This window comes from Myxine glutinosa, chromosome 1 (genome assembly GCF_964187855.1).
Source record: "Myxine glutinosa chromosome 1, kmMyxGlut1.1, whole genome shotgun sequence".
In the NCBI taxonomy this organism is placed as follows: domain Eukaryota; kingdom Metazoa; phylum Chordata; class Myxini; order Myxiniformes; family Myxinidae; genus Myxine; species Myxine glutinosa.
In genome coordinates, this window is record NC_136261.1 from 311,781,864 (window position 1) to 311,802,424 (window position 20,561).

Below are 20,561 nucleotides of genomic sequence, written 5' to 3' on the forward strand. Positions count from 1 at the left end.
TTTTAAAGTGCTTTTTTCACCATTAAGAGATGTGGCCAAAAACGATATATAGCATGATATCTCAAAAAGTTGTGGACGGGTTCGGCCGAAACTTGGTGGAGAGGTTGGGTGTGTGAGAAAAAAGAATTCATTCGATTTTGGTGAAGATTCAAATCCGAATCCGAAATTTAGATATTTTTAAAGTGCTTTTTTCACCATTAAGAGATGTGGCCAAAAACGATATATAGCATGATATCTCAAAAAGTTGAGGACGGGTTCGGCCGAAACTTGGTGGAGAGGTTGAGTGTGTGAGAAAAAAGAATTCATTCGATTTTGGTGAAGATTCAAATCCGAATCCGAAATTTAGATATTTTTAAAGTGCTTTTTTCACCATTAAGAGATGTGGCCAAAAACGATATATAGCATGATATCTCAAAAAGTTGAGGACGGGTTCGGCCGAAACTTGGTGGAGAGGTTGGGTGTGTGAGAAAAAAGAATTCATTCGATTTTGGTGAAGATTCAAATCCGAATCCGAAATTTAGATATTTTTAAAGTGCTTTTTTCACCATTAAGAGATGTGGCCAAAAACGATATATAGCATGATGTCTCAAAACGTTGAGGACGGATTCGGCCGAAACTTAGTGGAGAGGTTGAGTGTGTGAGAAAAAGAATTCATTCGATTTTGATGAAGATTCAAATCGGAATCCGAATTTAGATATTTTTAAAGTGCTTTTTTCACCATTAAGAGATGTGGCCAAAAACGATATATAGCATGATATCTCAAAAAGTTGAGGACGGGTTCGGCCGAAACTTAGTGGAGAGGTTTAGTGTGTGAGAAAAAGAATTCATTCGATTTTGATGAAGATTCAAATCGGAATCCGAATTTAGATATTTTTAAAGTGCTTTTTTCACCATTAAGAGATGTGGCCAAAAACGATATATAGCATGATATCTCAAAAAGTTGAGGACGGGTTCGGCCGAAACTTGGTGGAGAGGTTGGGTGTGTGAGAAAAAAGAATTCATTCGATTTTGGTGAAGATTCAAATCCGAATCCGAAATTTAGATATTTTTAAAGTGCTTTTTTCACCATTAAGAGATGTGGCCAAAAACGATATATAGCATGATATCTCAAAAAGTTGAGGACGGGTTCGGCCGAAACTTGGTGGAGAGGTTGGGTGTGTGAGAAAAAAGAATTCATTCGATTTTGGTGAAGATTCAAATCCGAATCCGAAATTTAGATATTTTTAAAGTGCTTTTTTCACCATTAAGAGATGTGGCCAAAAACGATATATAGCATGATATCTCAAAAAGTTGAGGACGGGTTCGGCCGAAACTTGGTGGAGAGGTTGGGTGTGTGAGAAAAAAGAATTCATTCGATTTTGGTGAAGATTCAAATCCGAATCCGAAATTTAGATATTTTTAAAGTGCTTTTTTCACCATTAAGAGATGTGGCCAAAAACGATATATAGCATGATATCTCAAAAAGTTGAGGACGGGTTCGGCCGAAACTTGGTGGAGAGGTTGGGTGTGTGAGAAAAAAGAATTCATTCGATTTTGGTGAAGATTCAAATCCGAATCCGAAATTTAGATATTTTTAAAGTGCTTTTTTCACCATTAAGAGATGTGGCCAAAAACGATATATAGCATGATATCTCAAAAAGTTGAGGACGGGTTCGGCCGAAACTTGGTGGAGAGGTTGGGTGTGTGAGAAAAAGAATTCATTCGATTTTGGTGAAGATTCAAATCCGAATCCGAAATTTAGATATTTTTAAAGTGCTTTTTTCACCATTAAGAGATGTGGCCAAAAACGATATATAGCATGATGTCTCAAAATGTTGAGGACGGATTCGGCCGAAACTTGGTGGAGAGGTTGAGTGTGTGAGAAAAAGAATTCATTCGATTTTGGTGAAGATTCAAATCCGAATCCGAAATTTAGATATTTTTAAAGTGCTTTTTTTCACCATTAAGAGATGTGGCCAAAAACGATATATAGCATGATGTCTCAAAACGTTATGGACGGATTCGGCCGAAACTTGGTGGAGAGGTTGAGTGTGTGAGAAAAAGAATTCATTCGATTTTGATGAAGATTCAAATCCGAATCCAAAATTTATCTATTTTAAAGTGCTTTTTTCACCATTAAGAGATGTGGCCAAAAACGATATATAGCATGATATCTCAAAAAGTTGAGGACGGATTCGGCCGAAACTTAGTGGAGAGGTTGAGTGTGTGAGAAAAAGAATTCATTCGATTTTGATGAAGATTCAAATCCGAATCCGAAATTTAGATATTTTTAAAGTGCTTTTTTCACCATTAAGAGATGTGGCCAAAAACGATATATAGCATGATATCTCAAAAAGTTGAGGACGGGTTCGGCCGAAACTTGGTGGAGAGGTTGGGTGTGTGAGAAAAAAGAATTCATTCGATTTTGGTGAAGATTCAAATCCGAATCCGAAATTTAGATATTTTTAAAGTGCTTTTTTCACCATTAAGAGATGTGGCCAAAAACGATATATAGCATGATATCTCAAAAAGTTGAGGACGGGTTCGGCCGAAACTTGGTGGAGAGGTTGGGTGTGTGAGAAAAAAGAATTCATTCGATTTTGGTGAAGATTCAAATCCGAATCCGAAATTTAGATATTTTTAAAGTGCTTTTTTCACCATTAAGAGATGTGGCCAAAAACGATATATAGCATGATGTCTCAAAACGTTGAGGACGGATTCGGCCGAAACTTAGTGGAGAGGTTGAGTGTGTGAGAAAAAGAATTCATTCGATTTTGATGAAGATTCAAATCGGAATCCGAATTTAGATATTTTTAAAGTGCTTTTTTCACCATTAAGAGATGTGGCCAAAAACGATATATAGCATGATGTCTCAAAACGTTATGGACGGATTCGGCCGAAACTTGGTAGAGAGGTTGAGTGTGTGAGAAAAAGAATTCATTCGATTTTGATGAAGATTCAAATCCGAATCCAAAATTTATCTATTTTTAAAGTGCTTTTTTCACCATTAAGAGATGTGGCCAAAAACGATATATAGCATGATATCTCAAAAAGTTGAGGACGGATTCGGCCGAAACTTAGTGGAGAGGTTGAGTGTGTGAGCAAAAGAATTCATTCGATTTTGATGAAGATTCAAATCCGAATCCGAAATTTAGATATTTTTAAAGTGCTTTTTTCACCATTAAGAGATGTGGCCAAAAACGATATATAGCATGATATCTCAAAAAGTTGTGGACGGGTTCGGCCGAAACTTGGTGGAGAGGTTGGGTGTGTGAGAAAAAAGAATTCATTCGATTTTGGTGAAGATTCAAATCCGAATCCGAAATTTAGATATTTTTAAAGTGCTTTTTTCACCATTAAGAGATGTGGCCAAAAACGATATATAGCATGATATCTCAAAAAGTTGAGGACGGGTTCGGCCGAAACTTGGTGGAGAGGTTGAGTGTGTGAGAAAAAAGAATTCATTCGATTTTGGTGAAGATTCAAATCCGAATCCGAAATTTAGATATTTTTAAAGTGCTTTTTTCACCATTAAGAGATGTGGCCAAAAACGATATATAGCATGATATCTCAAAAAGTTGAGGACGGGTTCGGCCGAAACTTGGTGGAGAGGTTGGGTGTGTGAGAAAAAAGAAGTCATTCGATTTTGGTGAAGATTCAAATCCGAATCCGAAATTTAGATATTTTTAAAGTGCTTTTTTCACCATTAAGAGATGTGGCCAAAAACGATATATAGCATGATATCTCAAAAAGTTGAGGACGGGTTCGGCCGAAACTTGGTGGAGAGGTTGGGTGTGTGAGAAAAAAGAATTCATTCGATTTTGGTGAAGATTCAAATCCGAATCCGAAATTTAGATATTTTTAAAGTGCTTTTTTCACCATTAAGAGATGTGGCCAAAAACGATATATAGCATGATGTCTCAAAACGTTGAGGACGGATTCGGCCGAAACTTAGTGGAGAGGTTGAGTGTGTGAGAAAAAGAATTCATTCGATTTTGATGAAGATTCAAATCGGAATCCGAATTTAGATATTTTTAAAGTGCTTTTTTCACCATTAAGAGATGTGGCCAAAAACGATATATAGCATGATATCTCAAAAAGTTGAGGACGGGTTCGGCCGAAACTTAGTGGAGAGGTTTAGTGTGTGAGAAAAAGAATTCATTCGATTTTGATGAAGATTCAAATCGGAATCCGAATTTAGATATTTTTAAAGTGCTTTTTTCACCATTAAGAGATGTGGCCAAAAACGATATATAGCATGATGTCTCAAAACGTTATGGACGGATTCGGCCGAAACTTGGTAGAGAGGTTGAGTGTGTGAGAAAAAGAATTCATTCGATTTTGATGAAGATTCAAATCCGAATCCAAAATTTATCTATTTTTAAAGTGCTTTTTTCACCATTAAGAGATGTGGCCAAAAACGATATATAGCATGATATCTCAAAAAGTTGAGGACGGATTCGGCCGAAACTTAGTGGAGAGGTTGAGTGTGTGAGCAAAAGAATTCATTCGATTTTGATGAAGATTCAAATCCGAATCCGAAATTTAGATATTTTTAAAGTGCTTTTTTCACCATTAAGAGATGTGGCCAAAAACGATATATAGCATGATATCTCAAAAAGTTGTGGACGGGTTCGGCCGAAACTTGGTGGAGAGGTTGGGTGTGTGAGAAAAAAGAATTCATTCGATTTTGGTGAAGATTCAAATCCGAATCCGAAATTTAGATATTTTTAAAGTGCTTTTTTCACCATTAAGAGATGTGGCCAAAAACGATATATAGCATGATATCTCAAAAAGTTGAGGACGGGTTCGGCCGAAACTTGGTGGAGAGGTTGAGTGTGTGAGAAAAAAGAATTCATTCGATTTTGGTGAAGATTCAAATCCGAATCCGAAATTTAGATATTTTTAAAGTGCTTTTTTCACCATTAAGAGATGTGGCCAAAAACGATATATAGCATGATATCTCAAAAAGTTGTGGACGGGTTCGGCCGAAACTTGGTGGAGAGGTTGGGTGTGTGAGAAAAAAGAATTCATTCGATTTTGGTGAAGATTCAAATCCGAATCCGAAATTTAGATATTTTTAAAGTGCTTTTTTCACCATTAAGAGATGTGGCCAAAAACGATATATAGCATGATGTCTCAAAACGTTGAGGACGGATTCGGCCGAAACTTAGTGGAGAGGTTGAGTGTGTGAGAAAAAGAATTCATTCGATTTTGATGAAGATTCAAATCGGAATCCGAATTTAGATATTTTTAAAGTGCTTTTTTCACCATTAAGAGATGTGGCCAAAAACGATATATAGCATGATATCTCAAAAAGTTGAGGACGGGTTCGGCCGAAACTTAGTGGAGAGGTTTAGTGTGTGAGAAAAAGAATTCATTCGATTTTGATGAAGATTCAAATCGGAATCCGAATTTAGATATTTTTAAAGTGCTTTTTTCACCATTAAGAGATGTGGCCAAAAACGATATATAGCATGATATCTCAAAAAGTTGAGGACGGGTTCGGCCGAAACTTGGTGGAGAGGTTGGGTGTGTGAGAAAAAAGAATTCATTCGATTTTGGTGAAGATTCAAATCCGAATCCGAAATTTAGATATTTTTAAAGTGCTTTTTTCACCATTAAGAGATGTGGCCAAAAACGATATATAGCATGATATCTCAAAAAGTTGAGGACGGGTTCGGCCGAAACTTGGTGGAGAGGTTGGGTGTGTGAGAAAAAAGAATTCATTCGATTTTGGTGAAGATTCAAATCCGAATCCGAAATTTAGATATTTTTAAAGTGCTTTTTTCACCATTAAGAGATGTGGCCAAAAACGATATATAGCATGATATCTCAAAAAGTTGAGGACGGGTTCGGCCGAAACTTGGTGGAGAGGTTGGGTGTGTGAGAAAAAAGAATTCATTCGATTTTGGTGAAGATTCAAATCCGAATCCGAAATTTAGATATTTTTAAAGTGCTTTTTTCACCATTAAGAGATGTGGCCAAAAACGATATATAGCATGATATCTCAAAAAGTTGAGGACGGGTTCGGCCGAAACTTGGTGGAGAGGTTGGGTGTGTGAGAAAAAAGAATTCATTCGATTTTGGTGAAGATTCAAATCCGAATCCGAAATTTAGATATTTTTAAAGTGCTTTTTTCACCATTAAGAGATGTGGCCAAAAACGATATATAGCATGATATCTCAAAAAGTTGAGGACGGGTTCGGCCGAAACTTGGTGGAGAGGTTGGGTGTGTGAGAAAAAGAATTCATTCGATTTTGGTGAAGATTCGGTTACGGATACAAGAATGTTTTAATTTTTAAGTGATTTTTTACCAATAAGAGATGTGGCCAAAAACGATATATCGGACGATATCAAAAAGTTTAGGAAAGATTGAGCCGAAACTTGGTGGACTGGTTGGGTGTGTGTGAACGAAGAATTGATTCGATTTTGGGGAAGATTCGGCTACCGATAAGAGAATGTTTCAAATGATTATTCTCCATTGAGAGATCGGGCCAAAAACGATACATAGAACGATATCTCAAAAAGTTGTGGACGAGTTATGATAAAACTTGGTTGATGAGTTGGGAAGGTGACAAGAACAAAATGATTCGATTTTGGTTCAGGTCCGGATCCAGATCTGACCTATCAGTGGGATACAAAACGTAAGCATGCCGCATGATCCAGCGCCCCATTCACCAGAAGGGGGGCTTTAATATGATTCGACTCCACAGAGGAACTAAGCCATGTTCAGATATCTCGCGATCAAAACCCTCCCAAACACGCGAGCCAACCGAGCTCAGGAGTGCTCCCATCCGAGCACTGGGCGGTCTCAACTCCGCCCAGAGTTCGAGATCTGATAAAACCGGGTCCGTTCACGCAGGTATTCTCATCCATTAAGGAGACTTTATCGTTGAAAAAGTTTCTCCAAGTTGTTTAAACATTTATATTTGAACAAACTAAGCAAATGCAAACCGCCCATGTGCTTCGCCATGCAAATTGAGGTCAGTTCGACTATTAAACAGTAAAATATGCAAAACTCGTGAAATCAATAGTTTTAACCAATTAGGACCAAAGAAAGCGAATGAAGGTGTTCAACGAGAGCAAAGTGTACCCAGCAGGTAACAGGTAAGACTCTGGTCCTACCTGGATTTGTGGTCTTTTAATACCGGACAACGTGCTGTGCGGAGGGACCGATTTCCCTTCGCTGGGAGGTGGTGGGGGAGGGAGGAGGGCGGTGCGAGGATTGTTGGCCCCGCCCTCTAACCTAGCTTGTTATTCCCCACGAGAGTGGGCGGAGCTGTGAGCAAGGTCGAACACGAGTCGAGATTAGAGGAGCATTCGACGAGCGTAGCTACAGAGAAGGACTTGTCGAAACACCCGGACAAAGACAACATGCCGGAGCTGCAGGTAACCCAGGGCAGGAGCAAAAGGAGCAGCAGAGTGTTGGAACCTCTTCCCGTCAACGTTCTCAGGGAAGTTGAAATCCAGGTAAGATATCCCACGTAAATCTTCTTCTTCCTATTCCACTCGAATTATTTCGATGATTTTTATTTCCAATTATTCTAATGTTTGTTTTGCATCTTTTCGCGCTTTTTCACTCATTCCTCTAATTATTTTAATATTTTCGTTCATTTTGGGTTGTTTTTTTTATGAACTGTGTTACCTTTCACAACGGTGAACATGCACATTGCGTGGTGACCTCATAGAAACCCTTTGTTTATAGAAACCTAATCCTATTACCTGTTCTCTTTTTCTGTCCTATTACATAAGAGGATACCTTTTTGTGTGCCAAATGAATTGCGTGCCAGTGCGTGAAGCCCCTAGGTGCGAACAACTTGCGACTTCACCAAAGCTGTTTACCTGTCACTTGGGAATTTCGCGGCAATCTTCTATAAAGGGAACGATCGAACAAAAATTGCGATGCAGCAAAAGTAAGTTCGAAAACCTTGTTATATGTAAACAAGATTGTTACAGGTGATTGTTACAGGTAAACCAGAGTAGGTGGTTGAAAAGTGGCCTGGGGGTGGGGAGGCGTGGGAAGGGGGGGAGGTAGGGGAGCTTGTATGCTCATTACATGAAGGATTTGGATTGAAAAGGTTCCTCAGGGAGGGGGGGGGGGCTTATATGCGCATTACACTGAAGTGTTGGTTTAGCGGTTAGGGTGCCGGCTTGGGATCCTGGGATCCTGGGTTCGAATCCCGGTCGATCGCTGAATTAACGCCAGGGGTGTTGACTCAGCCTGTCGTCCTTCCAAGGTCGGCAAATTGAGTACCACTACCAGTTCACTGGTAATTCCCTGTGTGTGGCAAGAGGCGACTAACAGGGTTGGCGGCAGGAAGGGCATACGGCCATAAAACATTGCTTCAAAAAGGGGACCACGGTGCCCAAAAAAGGCCAACCCCTGCTCTGCGGGGAAAAGTGGCCTCTAAAGATGGTTCTGTTTTTTCTTTACACGGAGGACCTATATGCGCATTACACGGAGGACCTATATGCGCATTACACAGAGGACTTGGATTGAAGAGGGTCCTCAAGGGTGTGTGTGTGTGTGTGTGTGTGTGTGTGTGTGTGTGTGTGTGTATTGAAAAGGGTCCTCAGAGAGGGGAAACTTGTTGTCTCATTACATGGAGGACTTGGATTGAAAATGGTCCTTGGGGAGGGGGGCTTATATGTGCATTACATGGAGGACTTGGATTGAAAATTGTCCTCAAGGGGACTTGTGTGTGCATTACATGGAGGATATGGATTGAAAAGGGTCCTCGGAGAGGGGGGCGGGGCTTGTATGCGAATTACATGGAGGATATGGATTGAAAAGGGTATTCGAGGGGGCTTCTGTGCGCATTACATGGAGGATATGGATTGAAAAGGGTCTTCGAGGGGGCTTGTGTGCGCATTACATGGAGAACATGGATAGTAATGAGACACTATTGATATCACCAATGAAGCCACTGAGTGTAACCTGAGGCAATAGTGTTATGAGGCCACTGTGATGTTAATCGGAGCACACAGCCTGACATCATAGATGATTTCACATTTGGAAGTGCTGGATGAAGTGTATCCAAATTGATGGAAGCATTCAGACAAATACGTTCGTGTTCACACAGATGTACCAAGAGTACATAGCTGAAGCTTCGCCATCCAGACTCTCCAGGTGGCTGCAAATGAAGGGGTCGTTCGTCTTGGTTGTTCTGGAGGTCGAACAGCGGCTATCTGCTACCCCATCGGGCAATGGTTTCGCTTCGCCAAATATGTTTGGTCTGAAAGCCGAGGAAATGAGTGCGCAAAGCTACGATGGAAATGGAGATAAATGTTGGTAAATGTGCTTGGGGTAAACTATTCCCGACACACGAAGGTGGGAATGCTGACCGACGGTGGAAATGTAGGCCACAGAAGCAATTAAGAAATTGCGCTGAGACCCCCTGTTGTTTACTCATGTCGGGTTCAAGAGGGCCAGGCGAATAAACAAGCTCCGAGTCTTTTGTCTATTAGCGTGGTCTTGGAGGCCGAGGTGGTTGGGTGGAGGGGATGGAAAGTGGAGCTGCTCTGTCCCGGATTGTTTGGGAGAAGCAGGTGCCCCTGTCAGGTTTGTGGCCTTGATGGAACATGGCGTTTGAAGTATTTGGGGAGGTCTCCCTGACTTGATTGCTGTAATCCTGGGCCTGTCAATCCACAAGGATCTCTCTCTCTCCTCTCGCTCTCGCTCTCGCTCTCGCTCTCTCTCTCGCTCTCTCTCTGGATAGGCTTTGCACAGAAATTAATACGCTGGCCTTCTCCAGCTTTCGTGATTCGTTATGGACGGGCTACGCGTATGAGTGTGTACGCCTGTGTGATGCACGCGCCTATCTGTCTGTCTGTTTGTTTGTTCGCGCATGCGTGCAGACATTCAGATGTTCTCATGCAATACCACTTGGGTTTTTCCTTTCTCACGACTTCAGTACATGGGGAGTTCTAAGGTCCAGCTGAATGGGTTGGACAGGTGTTTGGACAGTCGGAGTGGAATTTCGGTGACAGTCAATGGGTCAAGCCCGGGAATTTTTTCAGAAATATAAACTCTGACGTCGTTAAACAAGTATTTGTCACCTTATCTCTCCAGTTATAGCATTCGTTTGGCATCAGTTTATTTTCCCTTTGTGGATAAAGTGAGTAACTTGGAATGATGTGATTCACAGTGGGTCATACAAGAAGTGCGTATATCTGAATAAAGATAATGATTTGCTTCATCACTGTTGAAAACTAAACAAATGCAAGATTTATGTATCAGGAAAGCACTTTAACTCGAGGCAGAACAAAGGAGCATGGATCCTTATCGCTTACTCCACATCCAGCAAATCCTGCATGTTGCAAGCTCATTAACCGAGGGTTAAGAAACTTCTTGGTGTAAAAAGATAATCTCATCAAAGTCTGTTGCAGTCACTTTACTAACTTAGTGCAGTGTCTGCAAAGGAGGAATGATTAACATTTCATCACGTACATCCACTGTGATCTTTGCACTTGAGAACTGTACTCGTATAACTAGAGAAAGTGAACTTTGTCACGTGCTTAAAAAATGACGCACAAGATAATTGCAAAAAACAAAAAAACAAGTATAGATACATTCAAAGTACACTGCCCACATGCCAAATAAATTAATATCCTCCAGCGCGGCATTGCCGGGGCACCTTTGGTGCCCGGCGATACCGCCATGCAGCTCATAGAGGCTGTATTTGGAGGGAGAGGTGTACAATAATTGATTGATTAATTGCATAATTAAAATCAATAAATAATAATCATAAAATATTTTCTTAATCAATTGGCTATTAGCATACCTAAACCAACAATGTTTCATCCGAAGCTATAACTTTTTGAACATTAATTAAATGTCATTAATCAGAAAAATTAAATAATTGATTAATCAAATAATCTATTAATTAATTAATCAATAAATCAAAAATATCCTTTATAGCCACATCACTTGGTCACTGTCGTGTCCAAATATCAGCTTCCTAGCTCAAAATGTGCCTGAGATATTGCCCAGATGAGAGAGAAAATAAATTAATAATTAATAATTAAAATAAATAAATAATTAATAATTAAAATAAATAAACAATAATCATAAAATAATTAAATAATTAATCAATTGGCTAATAGAATAGCGAAACCACAACCGTTTCATCCGAATCTGTAACTTAAAAATAATTAATCAAGTCATTAATCAAGTCATTAATCAAATAATTAAATAATTAATCTATTTATTGATTAATCAATAAATCAAAAATAGCCTTAACAGTGAAATCATTTGGTCATTGTCATGTCCAAATATCAGCATTCTAGCTCAAAAGGTGCCTGAGATAATTCCCAGAAGAGAGAGGAAATAAATATGTACTTAATTAATCGATAATAATTAAAGAACTAATCAATTAATTGATTAATCAAAAAATATAAATATACAGTGTTTGCCAAACCACTTGCTCACTATTGTGCCGAAATTTCAGCTTCCTAGCTCGCTCAAAGGATGGCTGAGATATCGCCCTGATAAACAAGAACACAAGAAAGAAACCGGAGTGAAAACTGAGTACTCCCTTTCAGCGTGCGTCATTGCCGAGCCCTCTTTGGTGCCCGACAATGATGGCATGCAGCGCCTGGAGATGGCATAGGAAAGGCGTGGTGTACAACAAGTACAGATACATTCAAAGTACACCGCCCCCATGACAAATAAATAAATAACATCCTCCAGCACTGCATTGCCGGAGGGGGGGGTGTGGGGGGGGCACCTGGCGATACCGCCGTGCAGCACATAGACTGTATTGGGAGGGAGAGATGTACAATAATTGATTAATTGCGGAATTAAAATCAATAAATAAGTCATAAAATAATTTCTTCATCAATTGACTGATAGCATACCTCAACCACCAGTGTTTCATCCGAAGCTGTAACTTTTTGAAAATTAATTAAATAAATCATTAATCTAAATAAATAATTAATTGATTAATCAATAAATTGATTAATCAGTAAATCAAAAATATCCTTTATGGTCAGGTTCACGCTGTTTTTTCGTTCAAAATTTTGGTAGATTAGCAAAACTATACATTTGTGGAATATTCAGAGAATGAGGAATCCAAAAATTAATGTTTACATTTGCGTAGACACCTTTGCGAAAATGACACTCAGGACAGTGATGAAGATCTGTAAAAGCATATTCCTGAACGGTATAGACCTCGTAGATCCTGTGTATAGGACTTATAGTTCAATCTGATACTACCTATAACTTCCTATAACAACCTATAACTTCAAAGGGCTTGCAATATCATGTATTATGTAATAGTTATATCACAAATATAAAGACAATGGTTTTCAATTACCTTTGTTTGTTGCTTTTCTATAATCCTGAGCACTCTTTTGAGGCCTTTATTGGATTCCTTGACCCAGAAAACATAGGATTAGCATATTTAATTAAGTCTCTAGGTTGACTAGAAGCCGAGATCGCGCAAAATATGTATTTTATGGCATATTATGGCAAAATATGTATTCAAAATCCAAAATGGCGGCCATGCAGGTGTCTGTGCAAATGCCAACATTGATTTTCAGATTCTCCATGCTCTGAAGATTCCAAAAATGTACAGGTTTGCTAATCTCCAAAATTTTGAACGAAATTATATTTGTTAACATAGTGAACCTAACTATCTTCATCACTGTCCTGAGTGTCATTTTCGCAAAGGTGTCTACGCAAATGTAAACATTAATTTTTGGATTCCTCATGCTCTGAATATTCCAAAAATGTATAGTTTTGCTAATCTACCAAAATTTTGAACGAATTTATATTTGTTAACATAGTGAACCTGACTATTATAGCCACATCACTTGGTCACTATCATGTACAAATATCAGTTTCTTAGCTCAAAAGGGCCTGAGATATTGCCCAGATGAGAAAGAAAATAAATAAGTGATTAATAATGAAAATAAATAAATAATGGTAAAATAATTCAATTCATAATCAATTGGTTAATAAAATACCTAAACCACCACCGTTTCATCTGAATCTGTAACTTAAAAAAAATAAAAAAATAAAGTCATGAATCGAATAATTCAATAATTAATCGATTAATTGATTGATCAGTAAATCAAAAGTACCCTTTAGTCATCATTGCTGATGACTCCACTCTCTGCCGCTCCATTCCTCTTCCCTCAGATCGGCAGTCTGCTGCCTCCTCACTCTCTGAAGACCTGGACAAAATCACAGACTGTTCAAACAAGTGGAACATGTCTTTCAATCCTGACAAATCTCACACTCTTACTATGTCTCTCCGAAAAGATCGACTGGACAACCCTCCCATCTACTTTCTCAACAATCCTCTCCAAGAAGTTCTGTCGCTCAAGATTTTGGGTCTCACTATCTGCCATGATCTTTCTTGGGAAAACCACATTTCCAAGCTGGCCTCCAAAGCCAGTCGCCGACTGGGCATCCTCCGTCGTGCGAAGTCCTTCCTCGCAACACCTGAGCTCCTCACCACATACAAGGCTTTCATCCGCAGCTCAATGGAATACTGTTCTCCCCTATGGGCCGGTGCTCCTGCCTCACACCTAGCTCGGCTTCACGCTGTTGAAACCAAAGCTTTCAGAATTATTGGAATCTCCCGCGATGAAGCTATCTCTGAGGGCCTTTCACTCACTCACCGCAGGCAGGTAGGTGGTCTTTCTGTCTTCTACCGACTCCTCTCCGGCCTTGCACCCCCAGCTCTCTCTGTGCTCTGTCCCCCAAATATTCCTACAGGTCGCACAAGATCTGCCAGCAACCCTCTGATGGTTAAACTGCCGAAATCTCGGCTCTCTGCTCACCTTCACTCTTTCATTCCTCTTTTCTCCGGCCTCTGGAACAAACTCCCTCACTCCCTTCAATCCCACTCCTCCCTCCAGGTCTTTAAAACAGCTGTTCACCACCATCTCTTATCTTCCCCCATCCAAAACCTTGATCTTTTCTACCCCCGCTAATTCACCCCAGATCCACCTTGTTTGAAATTCCAACTTCTTTCCTGGAAGTCCTGGCAGTGTCCATATGTTTTATACCTCTCCCACCGCCCCCTTCCCATGCCCCCCCCCCCCCCAAAGCCCTCGCCCTCTCTCAGATCTCTCGATGTCTCCATGTCTCTCGTCCCTGCTCTCAAATGTTGTGTTTGTGTCCTTCCCCCTCTCTCCCCATCTTGTCTACCGCTCCCGATGTTATATGTTTTATGTGTCGGTTTGTCTTTCTGTGTGATTAATGTTCGCTCTTTCACGAGCCTCGATCTTGTATACAAAAAAAAAAAAAAAAAAAGAGCCAAATCACTTGGTCATTCTCATGTCCAAATATCAGCTTCCTTGCTCAAAAGGTGCCTGTGATGTTGCCCAGATGTGAAAGGAAAAAAATAAGTACTTAATTAATCGATAATAATTAAGTAATCCATCAATTAATTGATTAATCAAAAAAACAAATACCGTTCTTGCCAAAGCACCTGCTCACTATTGTGCCAAAATTTCAGCTTCCTAGCTCAAAGGATGGCTGAGATATCGCCTGGACAAACAAGAACACAAGAAATAAAGAGAACAAGAAAACAAGAACCCGGAGTGAAAACTGAGTACTCCCTGTCAGCACACGTCATCACTGGGCCCCCTTTGCTGCTCGGCGATGACGTCATTCAGCGCCTGGAGATGGAGCATGAAAGGAGCACTGCACAAAAAGGAATTGATTGGATCAAAATACATTATGGAAAATACAAAATACAAAGAAGCTCGTTTTGGTTAATGGACACTCACTCATCACCTGTATGTTTTTCTTTAAATAAGTTTCAACCTTCTCTTTGTGGCCTTCTTTCCCTCATTAGAATGTGGAGTTAAGCCTTGGTTTTGGAATTGTCTGTCTTGGATAGTGGACGTTCCATGTACGAACCAGAATTGTCTATGAAGCCAACACATTCTGTTATATGGCTATACAAATAACATGGCAGGTTCTGCTTTATTCAAATGTTCACAATAAGAAACTAGAACTGCACTCGGCAGAGCGCATACCTCCACCAGGCTCAATAGTTTTCGTTTTGTATCCCACTGATAGGCCGAATCTGGATCCGAACCTGAACCAAAGTCTAATCTGCTTGTTTTTGTCGCCTACCCAACTCATCCAACCAAGTTTTGTCATCATCAATCCACAACTTCTTGAAATATCATGCTACTGACATCTTTTGGCCCCATCTCACGATGGTGAATAATCGTCAAAATAATTTTAAAACTCTCGGATCTGGATCTTCACCAAAATTCAATCAACGCGTCCTTTTCACACCCAACCTGTCCACCAAATTTCATCCTAATCTGTCCATAACCTTTTGAGATATCCTGCTAACAGACAAAAAGACAAACTGGTGAAAACAACCTCTGCCCACCTTCGGTGGCAAAGGTAAATATAATTGTGGTTTCCGTGTATTTATCAAACGTAACGTACTCATCTTTTAGTTGTCATTGGGGTTCAATTTCAAGACCGAATATGAATTGCCATCCTTTTCCTTTGCTTTTCCTTTTTTTTAGCTTACCTGGAACGAAGTTCAGGGGAGCTTATGTGACGGTGTGTCGTCCGTCCGTCCGTCAGTCCGTCCTTCTGTCCGTAAACACTTGAAACTTACTCTCTGAAACCGCTGATGGGATTGTGACCAAATTTGGCACAAATTATATTTGTTGTGTTGTGACTAAAGTTCGTTCATGGCATTAAAAAATTCGAGGTCTAAGGGGGTCTACCGAGGGTCAAAGTGGATCCAGGTTTGACGCCCCCCCCCCCCCCCCACCCCCAAATAGGAATTTGCTTTTTACTTTGAAACTACACACACAATTTAGATGAAACGTTACCACAACCCCTTCATCACCTGTGATGTACCAAACTTTGTTCACGGTATTAAAAAAAATCTGCCCCTTTGGGGGTCTATTGGGGGACAAATTGGGTCCAGGTTTGACCCTCGCCCCTCCCTCCCCACCCCCCAAATAGATGTTTAGATGTTTGCTTTCTTCTCTGAAACTACACACACAATTTTGATGAAACTTCACCACAACCTTCATCATCCGTGATGTACCAATGTTTGTTCAAGGCATTGGAAAAATTGGGGTCTGAGGATGTATACAGGGTGGGGGGGGGGGGGGAGGAGGTTTCCCCCCAAAATAGGTATTTTTTTGCTTGTTTAAAGTCTTATGATTATGTTAGTATGATTCTACATGCTGCCCTGTCTTCTAGCAAGCATTGAAATTAAAATACCTTTAGTCAGTGCAGTATACTGTTTATTCTACCAGATGAGTGCCGGGGGTATTGTCCCTACGTTTTCAGTAGAGCATCAATCATCTTCTTTTATATGTAGCACAAGGCTGTGGGTAGCATCAATGGTTGAGGGCAAGGCTCTGATGCTCACGGCAAGAATTTGGAATTTGGTCATTGTGCCGACGACAGCTCGTCTATTCTTCACGAAGGACATTGCCATTTCCAAGATCTTTAATGTCCAACTATTGCCGGCAGATGGGACGTCTGGTTTAACGTCCATCCGAGGTACAGCACATACATCAATGTATCACCTGGATGACAGTTTATAGTTGAGCTGAGATTGGAACCCAGACCAGACAGCTTAGAAGCGAGTGTGCGTACATCTCGACCATCCTTGCAACCCAGAGCATCAATGATTCTGATATCAAATTACCATATGAAATTTAAAATGGGCCAGCTCTCTCGTCTGCAAATATTTTATTTCTGGGAGATGCTAAATGTCTTCTTATCCTTGCACATGGCACGGCCAGGTGATGGCACTTAGTCCTGATGTCTTCATAGTATAACACTGTCAATATCATTAACAGGAGCACCCGCGTGTAGGTTGACATTTCCTTCCTGTTAAATATCTCGCACTGCATTGCAAAAAGAGTAAGTTCTTGTGCACTGGTATCTCAACAATAATTCCAAATCCCAGCCAGTCATTGCTGACCATAATGCCAGAATACTCACGGCTGACTCATAAAAGCTTCAGAAACGCCAAACTTCAGACTATCAAAAGCTCATTGCTTCTATTTATTACCAGATGGATCCCCTTGGTAGGTGTAATTGACAAAACTATTTGTACTAAGCCACGTTTTAGTATGGCTAAAATGGAAGACGTAGGCACATGCGCAAGGAAGCCAGGTAAAGCATGAGTTTGAAGAGGTTTTCCACTTGTGCAAACCACATGGTTTAACACGAAAACAGGACACGTAGCACAAAATACCAGCCACACCTGTCTCGTATTCGCCCATGCTTATTTCAATATTTGTCTTCCTACATGGGCGATAGGAGAGGCCCACCCTCGATTATGCAGGTGGCAGCACTTGCTGCATGCAGTTTGTGCTGCCCATTCCAACTGCATTCCCATAAAACGAGGCCATTATTCAAAGCTCTATACAAACACGCTGTACCCTGATTAGCTTCACAGGCCCGGTTTGTATTTTGGCCCAGTTCCCAGCTATGAAAAAGGTTGATGGAAAGGTCAGCGAAAGGATCTACTTTGAGGCCTGTACGAATATTTGTTTCGAGATTTTAACACTTTTGAGTTTGGTACACACAGCTGGCTGAGAGACATTCCGAGTACCGACTCGTTTCTCAACCCGGAATGAGCCGACAATCTTCTTTAAAAGTACCCTTTCCTTTAGCATTTTAACGATAAAGGATTGGATCATGTAACCCACAAGGCCATGTTGTGGCAAAAGGAAGAAGCAAAGTTATATTCATAAAAAATATATATTTATCATGTGATGTGCTGGCAAGAATCCAAAGATTTACCAGCTTGTGTACGGTCTGGAGCCAAGAGTCTGCAAAACAAAGCTCTGGCCAAAAGCCATAAAGATAGTGAAGCCTCAAACCCATAATGATGTCCCCTTTCATACAGGTGGCTTTTTGGGTTACAAGCCTCATTTTTGTTTTTGTTTATCCCCACTCCCCCTTTCCACTCTCCCGATTCTCTGCCACTCAGGAACCAAGCCGCAAGCGTGTTCGATCACAGTCAAAAGTCTCCAATTCCTTGGCAAATCTCATCTCTCCCGTTCGACATCTGGGAAAAGGCTTGCAGGTAAAGGCATGAGGATGGCGTTTATAATTTTACCTGAACTTTCATCCAGGATCGAGACATACATAAGGAATAAACAACCCTCCTTGCACTTGACGCTGGGATGCGCATGCCTCTCACTTTCCAATTACTCAGCGTTATCCGATTTTCATCAAAATAAAACGCCCGACTGCCATATTCTTCCATGTTTTTGCAATCTGGAAGTGCAGTAATTGCTTCCTCCATTCAGTTTGAGCAGTTCGCTTTGAGATAAAGACTGATTCATGACAAACAGGTGTGCAGGTAAACCCTTTGTCTGAACTCCATCCCATACCTAAGTCGCTGCCAATCTGTATAAAGATTGAATGTCTTACGTTATTCAGCAATTGTGTGTGTTTCTCTGTGTGTGTGTGTCTGTGTCATTACTGTAATTACGCCTTTCTCATGTTGATACTCCCACCAATGTTAACATTGTCGAGCACTACCACAAATTTGCATTTTGATTTATATTCCAATTACCGCATATCATTTCCTGAGCATGGACACTGATTATGCCTGAACAGGCTTACTGCACAGATATTGGGCCTAGGGAACATTGTTTATTGGAGAAGGTTCAAGACAACAGAGAAATGGAGAGTAGTTTGGCATCTGTGCATGTGTGGTGGCATATAGCTTCTTCAGTCGCTTGCTCGCCAATGAGCTACCGAGTCTGGGTTTGATTCCCGATGGGCTCAGAAGGCTCAGTTCATATCTTAAACTGAAAACTGCTGTTTTGGTGCAGTTCCAACAAGAAGTTCTCCATCTTGATGCATGCCATCCTCTGAATGGAGACCTAAAGCTGGCTGTCCTGTCACCCAATATGTGCCTGCACTCTAATCAAATTCCTTGATTGAGATTAGCATGATATGCAGCAGAAGGGAGTGCTGAGATGTGGATATAGCATAGGCATGATGGCCTTTACATGTACCTTAAGTAGGCCCTATTTTGCAATGCGTTGTACTGCATTGGTGTGTGATTCTGGTATTGTGCAGAGTTCTTATTGTGGTCGACAATCAAGTCCATTTTATTGCCGAACTTTGCTACCTCTTGGCTCGAGTGAAATCAACTGGCGACCATAATTCTGTGTGGAAATGAAGTTCTCAAACATTTTCAAACTCTCTTTCCCTACCCCATCACCACCCTCGGACCCCTCCCAGCATTCCATGAGTTTCCGTGGTGATTCGCGCCCTCACCAAGCACTCTTGAGCAGCCCCAGTCTAGGCTCACCTCCAGGGCTCCGCACGGCCAGTCTTGCCCGCAAACGCGGCAGCCTTCTCTGGAGTGACATGTTTGGTGCGTGCCCGGGCAGCTGCCTGTCCGCTAAAGAAATTCGCCGACAGGAGGTGTGCTTTTGATCAGATTCCTTTTGGATTGTACACCTTCGAGCCGAATATAATTAGCTATTTTTTATTTCTCTAGTTAATGTATGACTTTATTTTTAATTTTGTATGAGAGGCAGTGATAGTGTCTTATTTTAGTACTAAATCCATGAAGGAGATGTGAAATTTTTGTTTTTATGGTGCCATATTTGCATGCAGGCCATTTTTGAACTTTCGCAAGGTGAACAGGATCTCGTTGATGATCTCCGGTTAGCCAAAAAGGTAAGAATTAGAAACACTCATTAAAATATCCCAAAATATCTTAAATGGAGATTTACATGTACATAATGGGGAAAATTGGATAAACATCTCAAATGGGGAATTGGGGATTTCCAAACAAAATACATGTGAAGTCCGTACTCAAAAAGGAGTGAGGAAAGTTGGAACATCATCAAGTATGCTATCTCAAAACTACCTTGTCAGAATAATTGTGGGATAAATTGATGAAGTAAATAAAATGGAGCGAAGGTGTCAGAAGAGGAAATTAGATTCACTGGCCGACCCCACAATAAGGTGGGAATAAATGGGGTCGTTGATGTAGTCGTTGATGGACCGATACACTGAAAGGCAATTTTGTAACATAAATCAACTTAACAACAACGTTTTTGCCTCTTTCCAGGCATACCACGATCCGATGCTCAAGCTCTCCATTATGACGAAAGAGGAATTGGCTCAGATTTTTGGAGCTGCCCACTCATTCATTCCCCTGCATGAAGGTAAGCCATTTATTCATGCTGTCTATGTATGGTATTAAAAGAAACTATGTTCTACAAAACAATCTTTGCCGCTGCTCGAGTCTATGGTAATGCAAAGCTGACAGCTCAAGGCCGTTACAACAGGAACAAGAAAGAGCAATCAGAGATTACAAACTCTCACCAGGATGTATTTTCAGTGTTTTTTAAGGCTTTTGTGGTGAAACAAATATGGCGGCCGAACCACGTGACCGATGACGTCATTATTTTTTTTCTCCACTAATTTATTCCTACATTATGCTCAAGTAATGTCATCTTGATCGGATAAGTTTTGCACTTGTCAAATTATGAGGTCATAATAGAGGCATCGATGACATCATCACTAACAGATGTTATTCCACATGGAGAGTTCTTTACAATGAGCCATGTCTCAATTTTTTATATTC

At 40.6% G+C, this 20,561-nt stretch overlaps 1 protein-coding gene across 1 annotated transcript in view; it reads left to right on the forward strand.

Annotated features, from left to right (window-relative positions):
* Positions 1-6,852: 6,852 nt before the first annotated feature.
* LOC137439994 (rho guanine nucleotide exchange factor 3) overlaps positions 6,853-20,561 on the forward strand; it is a 51,777-nt gene continuing 38,068 nt past the window's right edge. Inside the window, exons 1-5 of the mRNA XM_068136332.2 lie at positions 6,853-7,452; positions 17,934-18,029; positions 19,202-19,387; positions 19,583-19,645; positions 20,043-20,139. Coding sequence (XP_067992433.2) covers positions 7,357-7,452; positions 17,934-18,029; positions 19,202-19,387; positions 19,583-19,645; positions 20,043-20,139 — 538 coding nt within the window. The 5' untranslated portion in view covers positions 6,853-7,356. The remainder of the gene's footprint in view (positions 7,453-17,933; positions 18,030-19,201; positions 19,388-19,582; positions 19,646-20,042; positions 20,140-20,561) is intronic.